Source organism: Eleginops maclovinus, chromosome 9 (genome assembly GCF_036324505.1).
Source record: "Eleginops maclovinus isolate JMC-PN-2008 ecotype Puerto Natales chromosome 9, JC_Emac_rtc_rv5, whole genome shotgun sequence".
NCBI lineage: Eukaryota > Metazoa > Chordata > Actinopteri > Perciformes > Eleginopidae > Eleginops > Eleginops maclovinus.
This window is the reverse complement of record NC_086357.1, coordinates 13,935,913-13,948,204: the sequence shown is the minus strand read 5'-3', so window position 1 is coordinate 13,948,204 and position 12,292 is coordinate 13,935,913. Positions and strand designations below refer to the sequence as shown.

The window sequence follows — 12,292 nt, the reverse complement described above, 5'->3', positions numbered from 1 at the left end:
ATGTGACTGTATTTATTCAAGTAATGTATTATACAAAAAGTCCAAAAACAGTATTACTTTTTAATTAATAATACAGATGAATTATATTTCTCACCTATACAGCGTCTGTTTCTGAGTTGGAAGCCCGGCTCGCAGGCGCATCTGTAGCTACCGATCGTGTTCAGACAGTGTTGATTGCACGGATTGGACTCCTGGCACTCGTTTACATCTTAGCAACAGCAAAGACAATTGTAAAGCTAAACTTTAGCATCACTCATAACTAATGGTAACTTTATCTATTCATATATTTCATGTACCGGTGCAGCTGAGACCATCAGCAGTTCTCCTGAAGCCCCGCCCACAGCGCATGACACATCGGTAGGAGCCGATGGTGTTCTCACAGTCCTGTCCATCATGGCACACGTTTGCGTCCAGTGAACACTCATCAATGTCTATGAGAATTAAGGTTAGGAAATTATAAAAACAATAATCTTTGTGGGCAATAATCATGCAGGCAGTACTTAATCAGAGGTGAGCTGTTTACCCTGACAAGTCCTGCCGTCAGCTGAGATTGTCAGGCCCCGGGGACACGAACAGTAGTATGTGCCCATGGCGTTGTGGCAAGCATGAGAACATGGGTTCCCAACCTCACACTCATTCTCATCTGCAGCACATAATTTACATTTAAAGAACAAAACTTGACTAGATGTGTTGATTAACTTCACTTAATTGATTAGTTGTTTTGGTGCATGTAAATGTCTAAAAACTGTTAAAAATGTCAGATTAAAAAACAAAAGCCCAAGAAAAAAAACGTCTCAACAATTATTATTTACTGTAATTAAGGAGTAAAGACACCAGAAAATATTCACATTTAAGAAGATTAAAATCATTTTATAAACCGAGATCTATTGTCAAAAAGGTAATACATTTTCTAATCATAACACACTAAGGATTTAGCATACAATGGGAAAGTTTTGCAACACAAGTTTGGATAAGCACTAAAATGATTTAAAAGGTTCTTTAATTACCACAATGTGAGTTTTTAATAGACTTTTCCGTGAAATATCATTGTTTTTAAACCATAAATGTACTACAATGTTGTTGATTGTCTCTGAGTGTTGTGATAAACATTACCTGCACAGAAGGGCTCGGCAGACACTAACGTGAAACCCTGAGGACACTGGTTACTGCGATCTCCTGAAATAATGTTTCAGGTAAATTTGTATTACAGTTGAGACAAAAACATGGCAGGAACTAAAAAGGCAGATCAGATATAAAAGTTGGACTGGAAAAAGCATCCAATGTAAAAAAGAGTCTAATATAAATTGTTCACTCCATTTCTCACCGATAGCGAAAATATTATTTTTACAATAGGACCTTTTACAGACCATAATTCTCACCCTTAGCAATACTAGCTTGGATGCTATATTCCAACATTTCCTCCAGAGGGTAGTAGTGAGCTCCGATGGCTGTAGCATGCAGCGTCTCTACGAGGAAAGGCATCTTGCCCTTGGACTGGTCATAGGTGATCGTGTGGTTCCAGGAGTAGGGCACACTCTCTCGGTCGATGCTGAACATGCGGGTGGACTGAGCATACAGCTGGCCAGGGCCCGTCTGGATGTAATCCTCTGTGTAGTCCTGAGTCAGAAAGTGTACACTTGAGGCATATTTAAGGTAGATTTACATTGTGTAGCTAAGATAAACAAAACCTTTTTTAGGGCCTATACCGACAGGGGTTACAGGGCCACAGCTTATTTATTTACCTTGATGCTGATGTCAGCGTGTGAAGGTAGTTGCAGGATGTGTCCGTTCACAACAATGTCCAGTAACAACACTCCATCTGAGTCCAGGCCTCTGACAATGTGGGTCATCCTCAGGATCTCACCTACCAAGATTACAAAACAGATACTTTCAAGGATTTCCCCATAACAACATAATTACAAATCCAAAATCACCAGTCCACAGCAAGCAAATTTAACCACGAATTGGTACTTGTATAAATAGCTTAAATTGTAGCATGAATTCAAACACAATGAGATCTGTTTATTCTTACCTGTGGCAAATTCCACTTGTGTCTCTCTCCTAAAGATGCTTCCTGTTAGTGTGTAGCCATTGACAGCCTCTCCCACTTCCTTTGCAGTGGCCCAGTAAACAGGGTTCAGGATCGAGATGAGCTTTCTCATTGCAGGACCTTGAAATAAAAGCAGAAGAATTATAACATATTTTGAAAAGGTTCAAATGAACAATTTAAGGTGCACTTGGTTGCATGAAGGCATTGTTATTAGATGCATCTCACCTCAAAGTAGAATATTTAGACAAATCAAAATATTGGAAAACTGACCTAATGTCCTTGGTACATTAGTAATAGTGGCCTTGATGATTCTCTCTCCAGACTTGCTGTTCGTGATGGTGGCATTGAGGATGGCAATGCCAAATTCAATATTGTTGATGTTCCCTATGATGCTCCCTCGTGCTTTCTGTGGTCCACCTGGCATAAAGAAAAGAAATACGTAAGCTGTGTGTTTCACTCGTCTGCAAACATATGCAATATATATATTCACTAAAATGGCTCACCTGGGCAGGCCTGACTGCTGCATTTGGACAGCTGAGAGGGGTCTCCTGGACACAGCCGACCACCGTTGCTTGAAGATGGACTGTTACAGAGACGGACACGCTTCCTCTCTCCGCCCCCACAGGAAGTAGAGCAATCTCCCCATGGCTGCCATGAGCCCCAGTTACCATCAACTGCATTGACATATCCAAAAAACATAAAATCACTATACACACTAACTGACTAAATCATCCAAAAAACAGACATAACGGCAGAGTATATTCTTACACCACACACCGTTTGATCCAAAAAGATTTAGTTTTTTAATGGAAAATTCATAGATATTTTTATCACAATATTCCCAAGAAATAGAAGGTGGACGACAATCCAATAAAAAAAGGCGTTTCATACTTGCCCAGTGTAGTAATACAATGCTGTTTAGGCTTTAACAGACAGAAACAAGATACAACCATTTTTACTCAGTCAATTCAATGTGTAATGCAAAAACACGTTTTTTTTATTTAGATCACTTCTCATTCAAAGAGGATTTTATGGACCGAAAGGAGCTTCTCAACCTTTATCCTTTAGAACACTTACACCTTCTTAAACATGCTGACTCACCAGGACAGTTGGCCGTGCTGCATCTCTGTATCTGTGAGTCTGCACCTGCACACGCTCGCCCACCATTGGCAGGTCTAGGGTTTTCACATGTCCTGTAGCGCCTCATCTGACCTCCATTGCATGTCTTGCTGCAGCTACCCCAGCTACTCCATGGACCCCAGTTACCGTTGACTGAGAGACAGAAAGTGAAAATATGTAAGAGACAGAAAAGGAATTCCAGGAGTTAAACCAAATGAGCAGTTAAGTTCATTTGACTGACCGGGGCAGGGGTCACTGTTGCAGAAGTCGATCTGGACGTCGTTGCCTTCACACTGCCTGCCACCATGCTGAGGGGCGGGGCTGGCACAGAGGCGTGTCCTCTGTCTGGTCCCACCTCCACATGACACACTGCAGGCTCCCCAGCTCACCCAGGATGACCACTTCCCATCCACTGGAGAGCAAAATACAAGAAGCAGTAGCATCAGTCAGTTTATATTAATGTTGAACTCTCTTTTAATCTGATTTTATCATAAAGTTAGATCTCTGAGCCCTCACCAGGACATGGTTTTTCCTTGCAAAATTGTGTTTCCTGGTCTGTGCCCTCACACTGCGGCCCATCAAATGCTGGAGGAGGATTGTTGCACAGGCGGATTCTGGACTGTATACCTTTACCACAAGTCTCACTGCATGGGCTCCATGGCAACCAAGACCCCCAGTGACCTGAAACTGCAGGTGTGTACCGGACAGACAGTCTTTATAGACATACAAACATGTCTATATTCAGCTCAATGGAAGAAAGTAACAATCTTTCTTTAAGTACTGCAGTTAAATTAAATGTTTTAATATTTGTTAGATGATTTGACAGCTATAGGTATCAGCAATGCTATATGAGTAATATAATATATACTAATATAACACTCACAGGACCAATATTTTAGAATTGTTTTGTTGATTATATCCGAGTGATTTGACATAAAGAAGGACACATTTTACACTGCGGTAATGTTACTTTTACCTGAGTAAAGGATGTGAATAATTCCTTCGTTCTTGATGACCTATGATCCGTCATAATGGATCATAGGCCTCTGAGACCTTGTGCAATTTAAAGCAAATATTAAAACCTAGAACAAAGCTTTACAATCTTAATCGAAATATAGGCAGTTAAACAAGATAAGTATTATTGAAAAAATATATATTCAAATCAAGCACTGACTTTAGGATTTAGAAGTTGAAGAAAAAGGTAATGCTACACAAATATTACATTTCAGCAGTTTGTATGGGAAAACATTTTGAGAGTAAAAGCATTCCTGCCATTTGTTCCTTCTCAAACTACCTATTTATTTTATATTATTATTGCTACATTTACAGAAGAGGTATTTTTTCTCTCACCTGGACAAGGTCTGACACGGCACATGATGACCTCCACTGCCTTCCCCTCACAGTGCCTGCCTCCATGCTGAACTGAAGGGTTACTGCAGGTCCGGACCCTCGTTCTGTTGCCCTGCCCACAGGTGCGTGAGCACTCCTCCCAGAGAGACCACTCTGACCAGTTACCATCCACTGAAGAGTAACAAACATTACGATTTTGTTACCACATGGGCCCTTTGACCTTTACTTCAGTACTCAGGAAGAATCCTCTGACGTACTGTATTTAAGGCACGCTCACCTGGACAGGGCTTTCCCTGACAACTGCGTGTCTCTGAGTCTGATCCGGGGCAGTGACGCCCTCCATTAGCAGGCCGAGGATTGTTACACTGTCTCAGCCTCTTCTGGGACCCGACACCACAGGACACACTGCAAGGACCCCACTCTGCCCACTCTGAGTAGCCTCCATGAACTGGAAATTGCATGATTACACAACATCTCATCAGACATTTGGTTGATTTAGTAATTACAATTAGAGCATCACAAAACAGAGTAAAAATGTTATGTGTGTACTCATATCTGGCTAACATACAGTATCTAGTTCTGATGAGTTTCACTATGAACCTTGACTCAAAAAAGTTGGCACAACCCAAAAGAATCCTCCACAATGTCCTGCTCACCTCGTACAGTCAGTGTGACCCTGACCAGCACGGATCCCAGCAGGTTTCTGGCCACACACTCATATTCAGCAGTGTCTTCCTTTTGGGCACTGCTGATCCTGAGGGAGCTGTTGGACAGGGGGGAGAAGCGGTCGTGGCCCAGCAGAGGGCGCGCCTGACGGGACCACTCTATCATGGGGCTAGGCTCACCCTCCGCCTGACAGTTGAGCACAACTGTGCTGCCAGCATCCACCACTGTATCCACCGGCTCCACTATGATGCTTGGTGCACCTGAAAGAAGGGCAGATCCATATGATGAAACATTTAATGGAGAATAGGCTGATTTCACAAATCAACAACAACCCTGATGGTGCAATATTAAATCACTGGAGTTCTCTTTTAGGTTAGCACAATTCTCCCATGTTGTCTCTGAACTGACTGAGTTAAGATAGATACTTACTTTGCAGAGTAAGTGTGACACTTCTCTCCACCACCCCAGCATCATTTGTTGCCACACACATGTAGTTGCCTGCATCTTCACTCTGAAGGTGTAAAACACAGTTAAGAATCTATCTGATCAAGTTTATAAATGTTTCAAAATGTTGTAACCCTAATTAAAAATATATGTTATGTGTTTATGATATACAAGACCACGGCGCTACCAGAGCACTCATACTCTCATCTCATGTGTTTTCATACCACTGTTCCATAGATGGCCAGGGAGCCGTTGTCCAGCTGTCGGATGCGGTTACTGATCGGGATGTTTATTCCACCTTTGCTCCAGTGGATGGTGGGCAGGGGATCTCCCCGGACCTCACAGTTCAGGATGGCATTTCTACCCAGAGGTTCAATACGGTTGGAGTGAAGGTCCCCATCAATAATAGGAGGCTCTGGAGACAGACAGAAGACTTTAACATTATGAACACATCGCTTGATGACGATTGAGTTGTGGGTTCAATGTTAACAATTCACCTGCTACTATAAAGACATTTGTGAGAAAAACAACGGTGTTATAATATATTGTCATTTATGATTAGTTTCATAAGTAAAATGATTTTGAGGGAAATAAACTCATCATCAGTGTGGTTTTACCTTTGACATATACGAAGGCCAGAGACTTGATGGTCCCTACGCTGTTTTCTGCCACACAGGTGTAGGTGCCAGAGTCGTCTTTGCTCACTCGCTCTATCAGCATCTCACTGTGGCCGTTCATGTGGTCGTAGTGAACTAAAGCATTAACAGACGGGGGGTAAAGGACAATGAATGACCATAAATATGGCATTCTCTTGTGCATTTTGTAGCATATTGTTTTTTTTTGTTTATATAAAAGCTCAAAAAATCATCAATTGGGAATTTGCTACATACCTGGGATGATGTTGTTGTTAAAGGCCCATGTGATTTTGGGAGGAGGGATGCCATTGGCTCCACAGGCCAGTATTAGGTGCTCTCCCTTGTTGAGGGCCACATCCCCGGGCAGCTCAGTGAAGACGGGGTGAGTCTGGACGGACAGGGTCGTTGTCTGACTGTCCTGTCCGACCACATTTGTGGCAACACATGTATAACTGCCTGCATCGTCAGGCTAGTTTAAAGGGAGGGGAGAGGAGGAGAGTGTGAGCAAGCAGAAAACTATCTTTAAATGCATCTTTTTGCTGCAGGACAAGTCACCTAAGATAAAGTCAATACGTGCCAAGTTCCCTTTCTAGAAATGTTCCCATGTCAACAAATAGATAGAACAATTATTAAAAAATATTTTTCCTACCTGAACAATGTCTATGACTAGTTCTCCAGAGGGCAGGATTGTATACTCCCCTGTGCTTTCACTGAGAGGATTACCGTCCTTCTCCCAGGTCAAGCTTGGCTGAGGAACCCCCTCCACCACACACACCAGCTGAGCCTGACTGTTTTCCACCACCGCTACCTCCAGCTCTCCACCACGAATGGAAGGGGGGACTACAAAGAAGTCATTGTCACATTCAAATTATAAAGATAGTGTATATTTGGTATAAACATACACTCGCAAGGATAATTGGCAGCCCCGAATGCCCTGTAAACTACATTTAACATTGTGAAGCAAATTGGCTTGACCACTTAATGGCATAAGAAGAAAAATGCAGTACACCAGAGTACATTTGTGGAAAGCATTGTGGAACTGAAAACTACACTTTGCAACTTGCAACTTCCAGTCAGAAGTAAACACATTTACATCAGTATTTTAAACCACAGTGATGTGGTTAAAAAAACTACAACAATGGAAACTTACTGTGTACAGTGAGGCTCATCCCATGGCTAACGGTGCCTGCTGCATTGGCAGCAGTGCAAGTGTATCGTCCAGTATCACTTGGCTGGATGAAGGCGATCTGCAGGGATCCCGAACTGAGCACCCTTTGCCGAACAGATTCATGCAACGGCTGCCCATCTTTATGCCATGTGACGGAGGGGGGAGGTGAGCCCTCTGCTTGGCAGTGTAATGTCACAGAGGAGTCCACAGGTGCCAAGTACTCTTCAGTCTCTGAGCTGATCACTGGAGGAACTGCAGGACACAGAGAGAAATACCATATGAAGTCAAAACATTTTTAATAGTAACTGATTAACTAGAGTGGATTTTACTTGAATGTGTCCCCTACCTTGTACTCTGAGTTTGGTCTTGCCCAGCGCAGTGCCTGCAGGGTTTTGAGCCACACATATGTATGTCCCGGAGTCTGACACAGAGGCCTTAGTGATCTGAAGACTTCCATTCGGCAGGACTGTGAAGCTTCCACCTGGCATAAATCAAGGGCAGGCTGTTATGACTGATTACTTATGATTGCTGGCACACACATACTGTACATGTAGACAGGAGTAATTACCTGAGGTGGGTATATTGATGCCCTCCTTCTGCCAGGTGATGGTTGGTCTGGGTGCGCCTGTGGCCCTGCAGGGCAGAGTGATGGGGTTGTTCAGAATCACATCCAGAGTGGAGGGATGAGACTGGATCACTGGGAGCTCTGAGGAGAGGAATGGGATAGACGGATTCTCAGAAAGATCACAATAATAAAGTAAAATCACAACACGATCACACAGCCGTTATAGCTTAATATAATATTCACATTGGATAATTTTACCTCAACACAACTATGACATGGGCAACAGCTTTAAACAATGAATATTTTTGGTTTGCTGCTCTCTTTTCAGCCTCCAGACAGCAGTTTCTTTCTTGATCAATTGGTCCTCAGGATGTTCTTACCTTGCACTGTGAGCTGCACATGGCGGTGGGTGGAGCCTGCAGCATTCTTGGCTGTGCATGAGTAGCGTCCTGCATGACTGAGCTCAGCTGAGGTTATTTCTACTGGACCTGAGCACACACACACACACACACACACACACACACACACACACACACACACACACACACACACACACACACACACACACACACACACACACACACACACACACACACACACACACACACACACACACACACACACACACACACACACACACACACACACACACAATAAACCCATTTAATAAAGCTAGTAAATTAATCACAACAAGTAATTACACAGCACACAATTATTACTTGTAATCTTACAATTACTTGTAAGCCTTTCTAAAACTTAACACCAGATGAAGAATGAACTAAAAACTAAAGCATTAGTAACTCTAGTTTGCTGCAGATTTAAGAGTCTTGTTGGCAGTTTGGAAAGTCATATACTATATACAGTACATTTATTCTGATTCTGACCTGTAGGAAGGATGCTGTAGCCTTGTCCCTCTTTGGGAAGCTTCGAGCCATCTTTGCTCCAGTGGATTGTGGGCTTTGGGACACCAGATGCAGTGCAGGCGATGACCACTGGGGACAGTCTGGTCACAACCAGCTCTGTGGGTTCATCTGCTATAGATGGTGGAACTAATGGGACATACAGTAAACAATGTTAGCAAAATATCTGATCACAAATGCAAAAATGTTTATGACAAAAATATCAATTTAATCACATATTGACACAACATTAATGGACACAATAATAATGTCCAATTTCTAAGAGATTGCTCACCGTGGACAATGAGGTTGATGGATCTGGAGTCTTCCCCTGCCTCATTAGAAACCACACATTCATACACTGCTGTGTCATCCACTGTTGGTGCTATAACTACCAGGGAGCCTGATGACAGCAATCTGTAAATAACAAAAAGTTAATTATCAAAGACAACATTCACTATCATGTGCACCCCTATAAAAAGTGAATCTTGCAATGAAAAAGTCAAGCAAATACGATATTAGTGTGGTACTACATCTCATTTTTGTATTACTGAGTTTTTAATCCTGAGTTACAAAAACAGAGAGGGAGAAAAACCTGGATCAACCTGTACATATTCTGGTTCTGGTCAGTATTGATGATTCGACCATTTTTTATCCAGCTGACTGTGGGTTTGGGGATGCCTGTGGCCTCGCAAGACAGGGTGGTCTGAACGTTGACTGTAACCGTCACATTGGTACGACTGTCAGCGATGGAGGGAGAGACTGAAAGATGAAAAAGGAGGATAATAAAATTACTGGTGACTGTGCTTTTGGGTGATGGTTTAAAAGTATTCATGTGATTTACCACCCACCAAATACTTGCAGATCCACTCTCTTGCGCTGGGTCCCGGCCTGATTTGTTGCCATACACAGGTAGCGACCAGTGTCTGTCACCTGGGCTGAGTGGATGTGTAATGACCCATCCTCTGAAAATGTGTACCTGAACATATTTGTACAAACTGGGTAAGGTACAGCTTCGCCAAAATGACAATAAATAGGTTGTGCCTAAGAAATTTGAACCTTCTTTCTGGATTTATTATCATTGTAACCATTCATATATAATGTTCATCAGCAATGGTCAAGGAAAACATTGCTCATTGAGAAAAATAAATAATAATAATAATATATTTTGATTTACCTGGGGTTGTTTCCTGCCAGTATGGCACCGTGTTTCCTCCAGGTTACACGAGGCAGCGGCACTCCACTTACAATACACTCAAGCACTGCAGGCTTGTCAATGTGCACTGACACGGTCTGGGAGCCTTCCTTGATAGTTGGGGCCACTGAGGAGGAATAATTACGGAAATAAATAGTTAAATAAAAATGCTCCTCTTTTATATATGCAAGCATACACAGTATCTCATGATATAGTTTTAGATAAAACATGTAATTGTACCATTGACAGTCAGGTTAAACTGACGCGTGGTCTTGCCAGCGATGTTGCTTGCCACACAGGTGTACTGAGCTCTGTCGTTGAGCTCAGCCATGTTGATTTGTAAGTAGCGGCCACTGGACAGAATACGCACTCGGGCAGAGGCCTACACAAAGACAGACAATAGTTTGTGAGTATATTTAGGGAGAAGTCATATTATTTTGGGATATGTTGTTTGTTTGGTTTCTGACCTGCAATGGTTTTCCATCTTTTAGCCAGCTGAGAGTTGGAGGTGGGACGGCATCAGACTTGCACTCCAGGATAACCTGTCTGTTTTGCAGCACTGACAGGTCCTGAGGAGTGCTCTCCCCCGCAATGTTAGGGGGGACTGTTAGGGGAAAACAAGAAAGAGACTGGGGTTGACTGGATTTTATAGATCAATGTCATCTCACATTACTATTTATTCATAGTAAAAAACAAAATGTGTAAAATGTTAACATGCGCACGGGTTGATTGACTCATCCTTTTGGTTGCACATGTAATATGAGTGAATTATATAACCCACCATGCACTCGAACCAGGAACTCCTTGTCATCATCTCCTGCTGGACTGTTTGCTAAGCAGCTGTATCTGCCTGTGTCCTCCAACTGAGTTCAAGTGAAGAACAGTTAAGTAAAAACACATTCAGCAAATGTCTGCAAGTCAGACTCACAGACGTACAGTAAAACGACTAAGCCTCTGTACAGGGTACACCTGCCCCACCAGGTAAGAGACTCAACCGCCCAATTAACAATATTTAAAGGAAGAAGATTTTTTTATGTTTTCATTGGAAAGGGGAAACAAATTACATTTTTATATATGAACACTTTTATTTCAAATCAAGCTTCCCTGGTCACTGACCTGGGCTGAGGCCACACGGAGAACCTCTCCTCCCCGGAGGAGGCGCACACTGTCTGTCTGTGGGAGCGGGCGTCCATCTTTGAGCCAGGTCAAAGAGGGCGTAGGGATACCTGAGGCCTCACACTGAAGCTCCAGGACATTATTAACCACAACAGAAACTTCTGCAGGTACTCCAGAGCCCTTGATGCGTGGAGGGTCTAAATAAGAACATATAAACAAACAATATATTTTTCCACATGTTTGATTCAAAGGCAGAACACTGGATAAAAAAAGTTATCTACCCCTTTTTACTCACCCAGCACTTTTAGGTTGAAGTGGCGGATAGCTTGGCCAGCACTATTGTTAGCCACGCATGTGTAGCGTCCAGTGTCATTGACCTGGGCCTGGATAATTTGGACAGTTGTATTCAGGTTCAGGAACTTTAGATGGGAGTCAGTGATTAGAGTTACCCCTTCTTTAAGCCAAGACATAGTTGGGGTTGGGGTCCCATCAGCAATACACAGCAGAGAAGCCAAGTGTCCTCTGACTACGGTCACGTCCTCTGTGCTACCTGCTCCATCCAAACCAGGAGGGACTAAGGAAAGCAACACAAAATATGAAATGATAGGAACAAATATGGAGGATTATTTTCTATTGCTGTACAGTTTGATCTAAGTTTATTATTTTCTATTTGAACAAGACAGTAATGTGTTCAGACTCACCATGCACTTGTAGCTTATGATGTCTGTTATCCACTCCTGCCCTATTTGATGCAACGCAGGTATAGGTTCCACTGTCGGACACCTGAGTGCGTGTTATCCTAAAAGAAGCAAAAGGTACAACATGTCATAATATAAGTCTCCAATTACAATTTATCTAGGCATAAAGTCTCAAAACCAATGTTTTTAACACTTTTTATAATTGGTAGAGAAGGGATCTTTGAAACAGCATGTCACAGACAATGAAACACTTTCTGATGCAACCCATTACACTGAAGTAGGAATACTGGCAGGATAGTTTTTTTAAAAGATAAGTAATTACTAATAATCACATTTTACAGATAAATATTTAAACCTATAAGTCACACAATGATTGCTGACTAGCAC

General features: G+C 42.5%; 1 protein-coding gene across 1 annotated transcript in view; it reads right to left on the bottom strand.

The window, feature by feature from the left end:
• hmcn1 (hemicentin 1) overlaps positions 1-12,292 on the bottom strand; it is a 76,014-nt gene that overhangs the window by 3,781 nt on the left and 59,941 nt on the right. Inside the window, 35 exon segments of the mRNA XM_063891957.1 lie at positions 95-208; positions 297-431; positions 524-643; positions 1,114-1,176; positions 1,380-1,617; positions 1,743-1,864; positions 2,033-2,170; positions 2,321-2,467; positions 2,554-2,724; positions 3,152-3,322; positions 3,411-3,581; positions 3,686-3,856; positions 4,520-4,690; positions 4,797-4,967; positions 5,176-5,445; positions 5,615-5,696; positions 5,854-6,044; positions 6,247-6,381; positions 6,520-6,733; positions 6,914-7,104; positions 7,415-7,684; positions 7,779-7,913; positions 8,001-8,138; positions 8,378-8,485; positions 8,882-9,046; positions 9,192-9,313; positions 9,502-9,658; positions 9,748-9,875; positions 10,074-10,218; positions 10,332-10,473; positions 10,559-10,695; positions 10,873-10,954; positions 11,208-11,404; positions 11,503-11,781; positions 11,909-12,006. Of these exon segments, the coding sequence (XP_063748027.1) occupies positions 95-208; positions 297-431; positions 524-643; positions 1,114-1,176; positions 1,380-1,617; positions 1,743-1,864; positions 2,033-2,170; positions 2,321-2,467; positions 2,554-2,724; positions 3,152-3,322; positions 3,411-3,581; positions 3,686-3,856; positions 4,520-4,690; positions 4,797-4,967; positions 5,176-5,445; positions 5,615-5,696; positions 5,854-6,044; positions 6,247-6,381; positions 6,520-6,733; positions 6,914-7,104; positions 7,415-7,684; positions 7,779-7,913; positions 8,001-8,138; positions 8,378-8,485; positions 8,882-9,046; positions 9,192-9,313; positions 9,502-9,658; positions 9,748-9,875; positions 10,074-10,218; positions 10,332-10,473; positions 10,559-10,695; positions 10,873-10,954; positions 11,208-11,404; positions 11,503-11,781; positions 11,909-12,006 (5,489 nt within the window).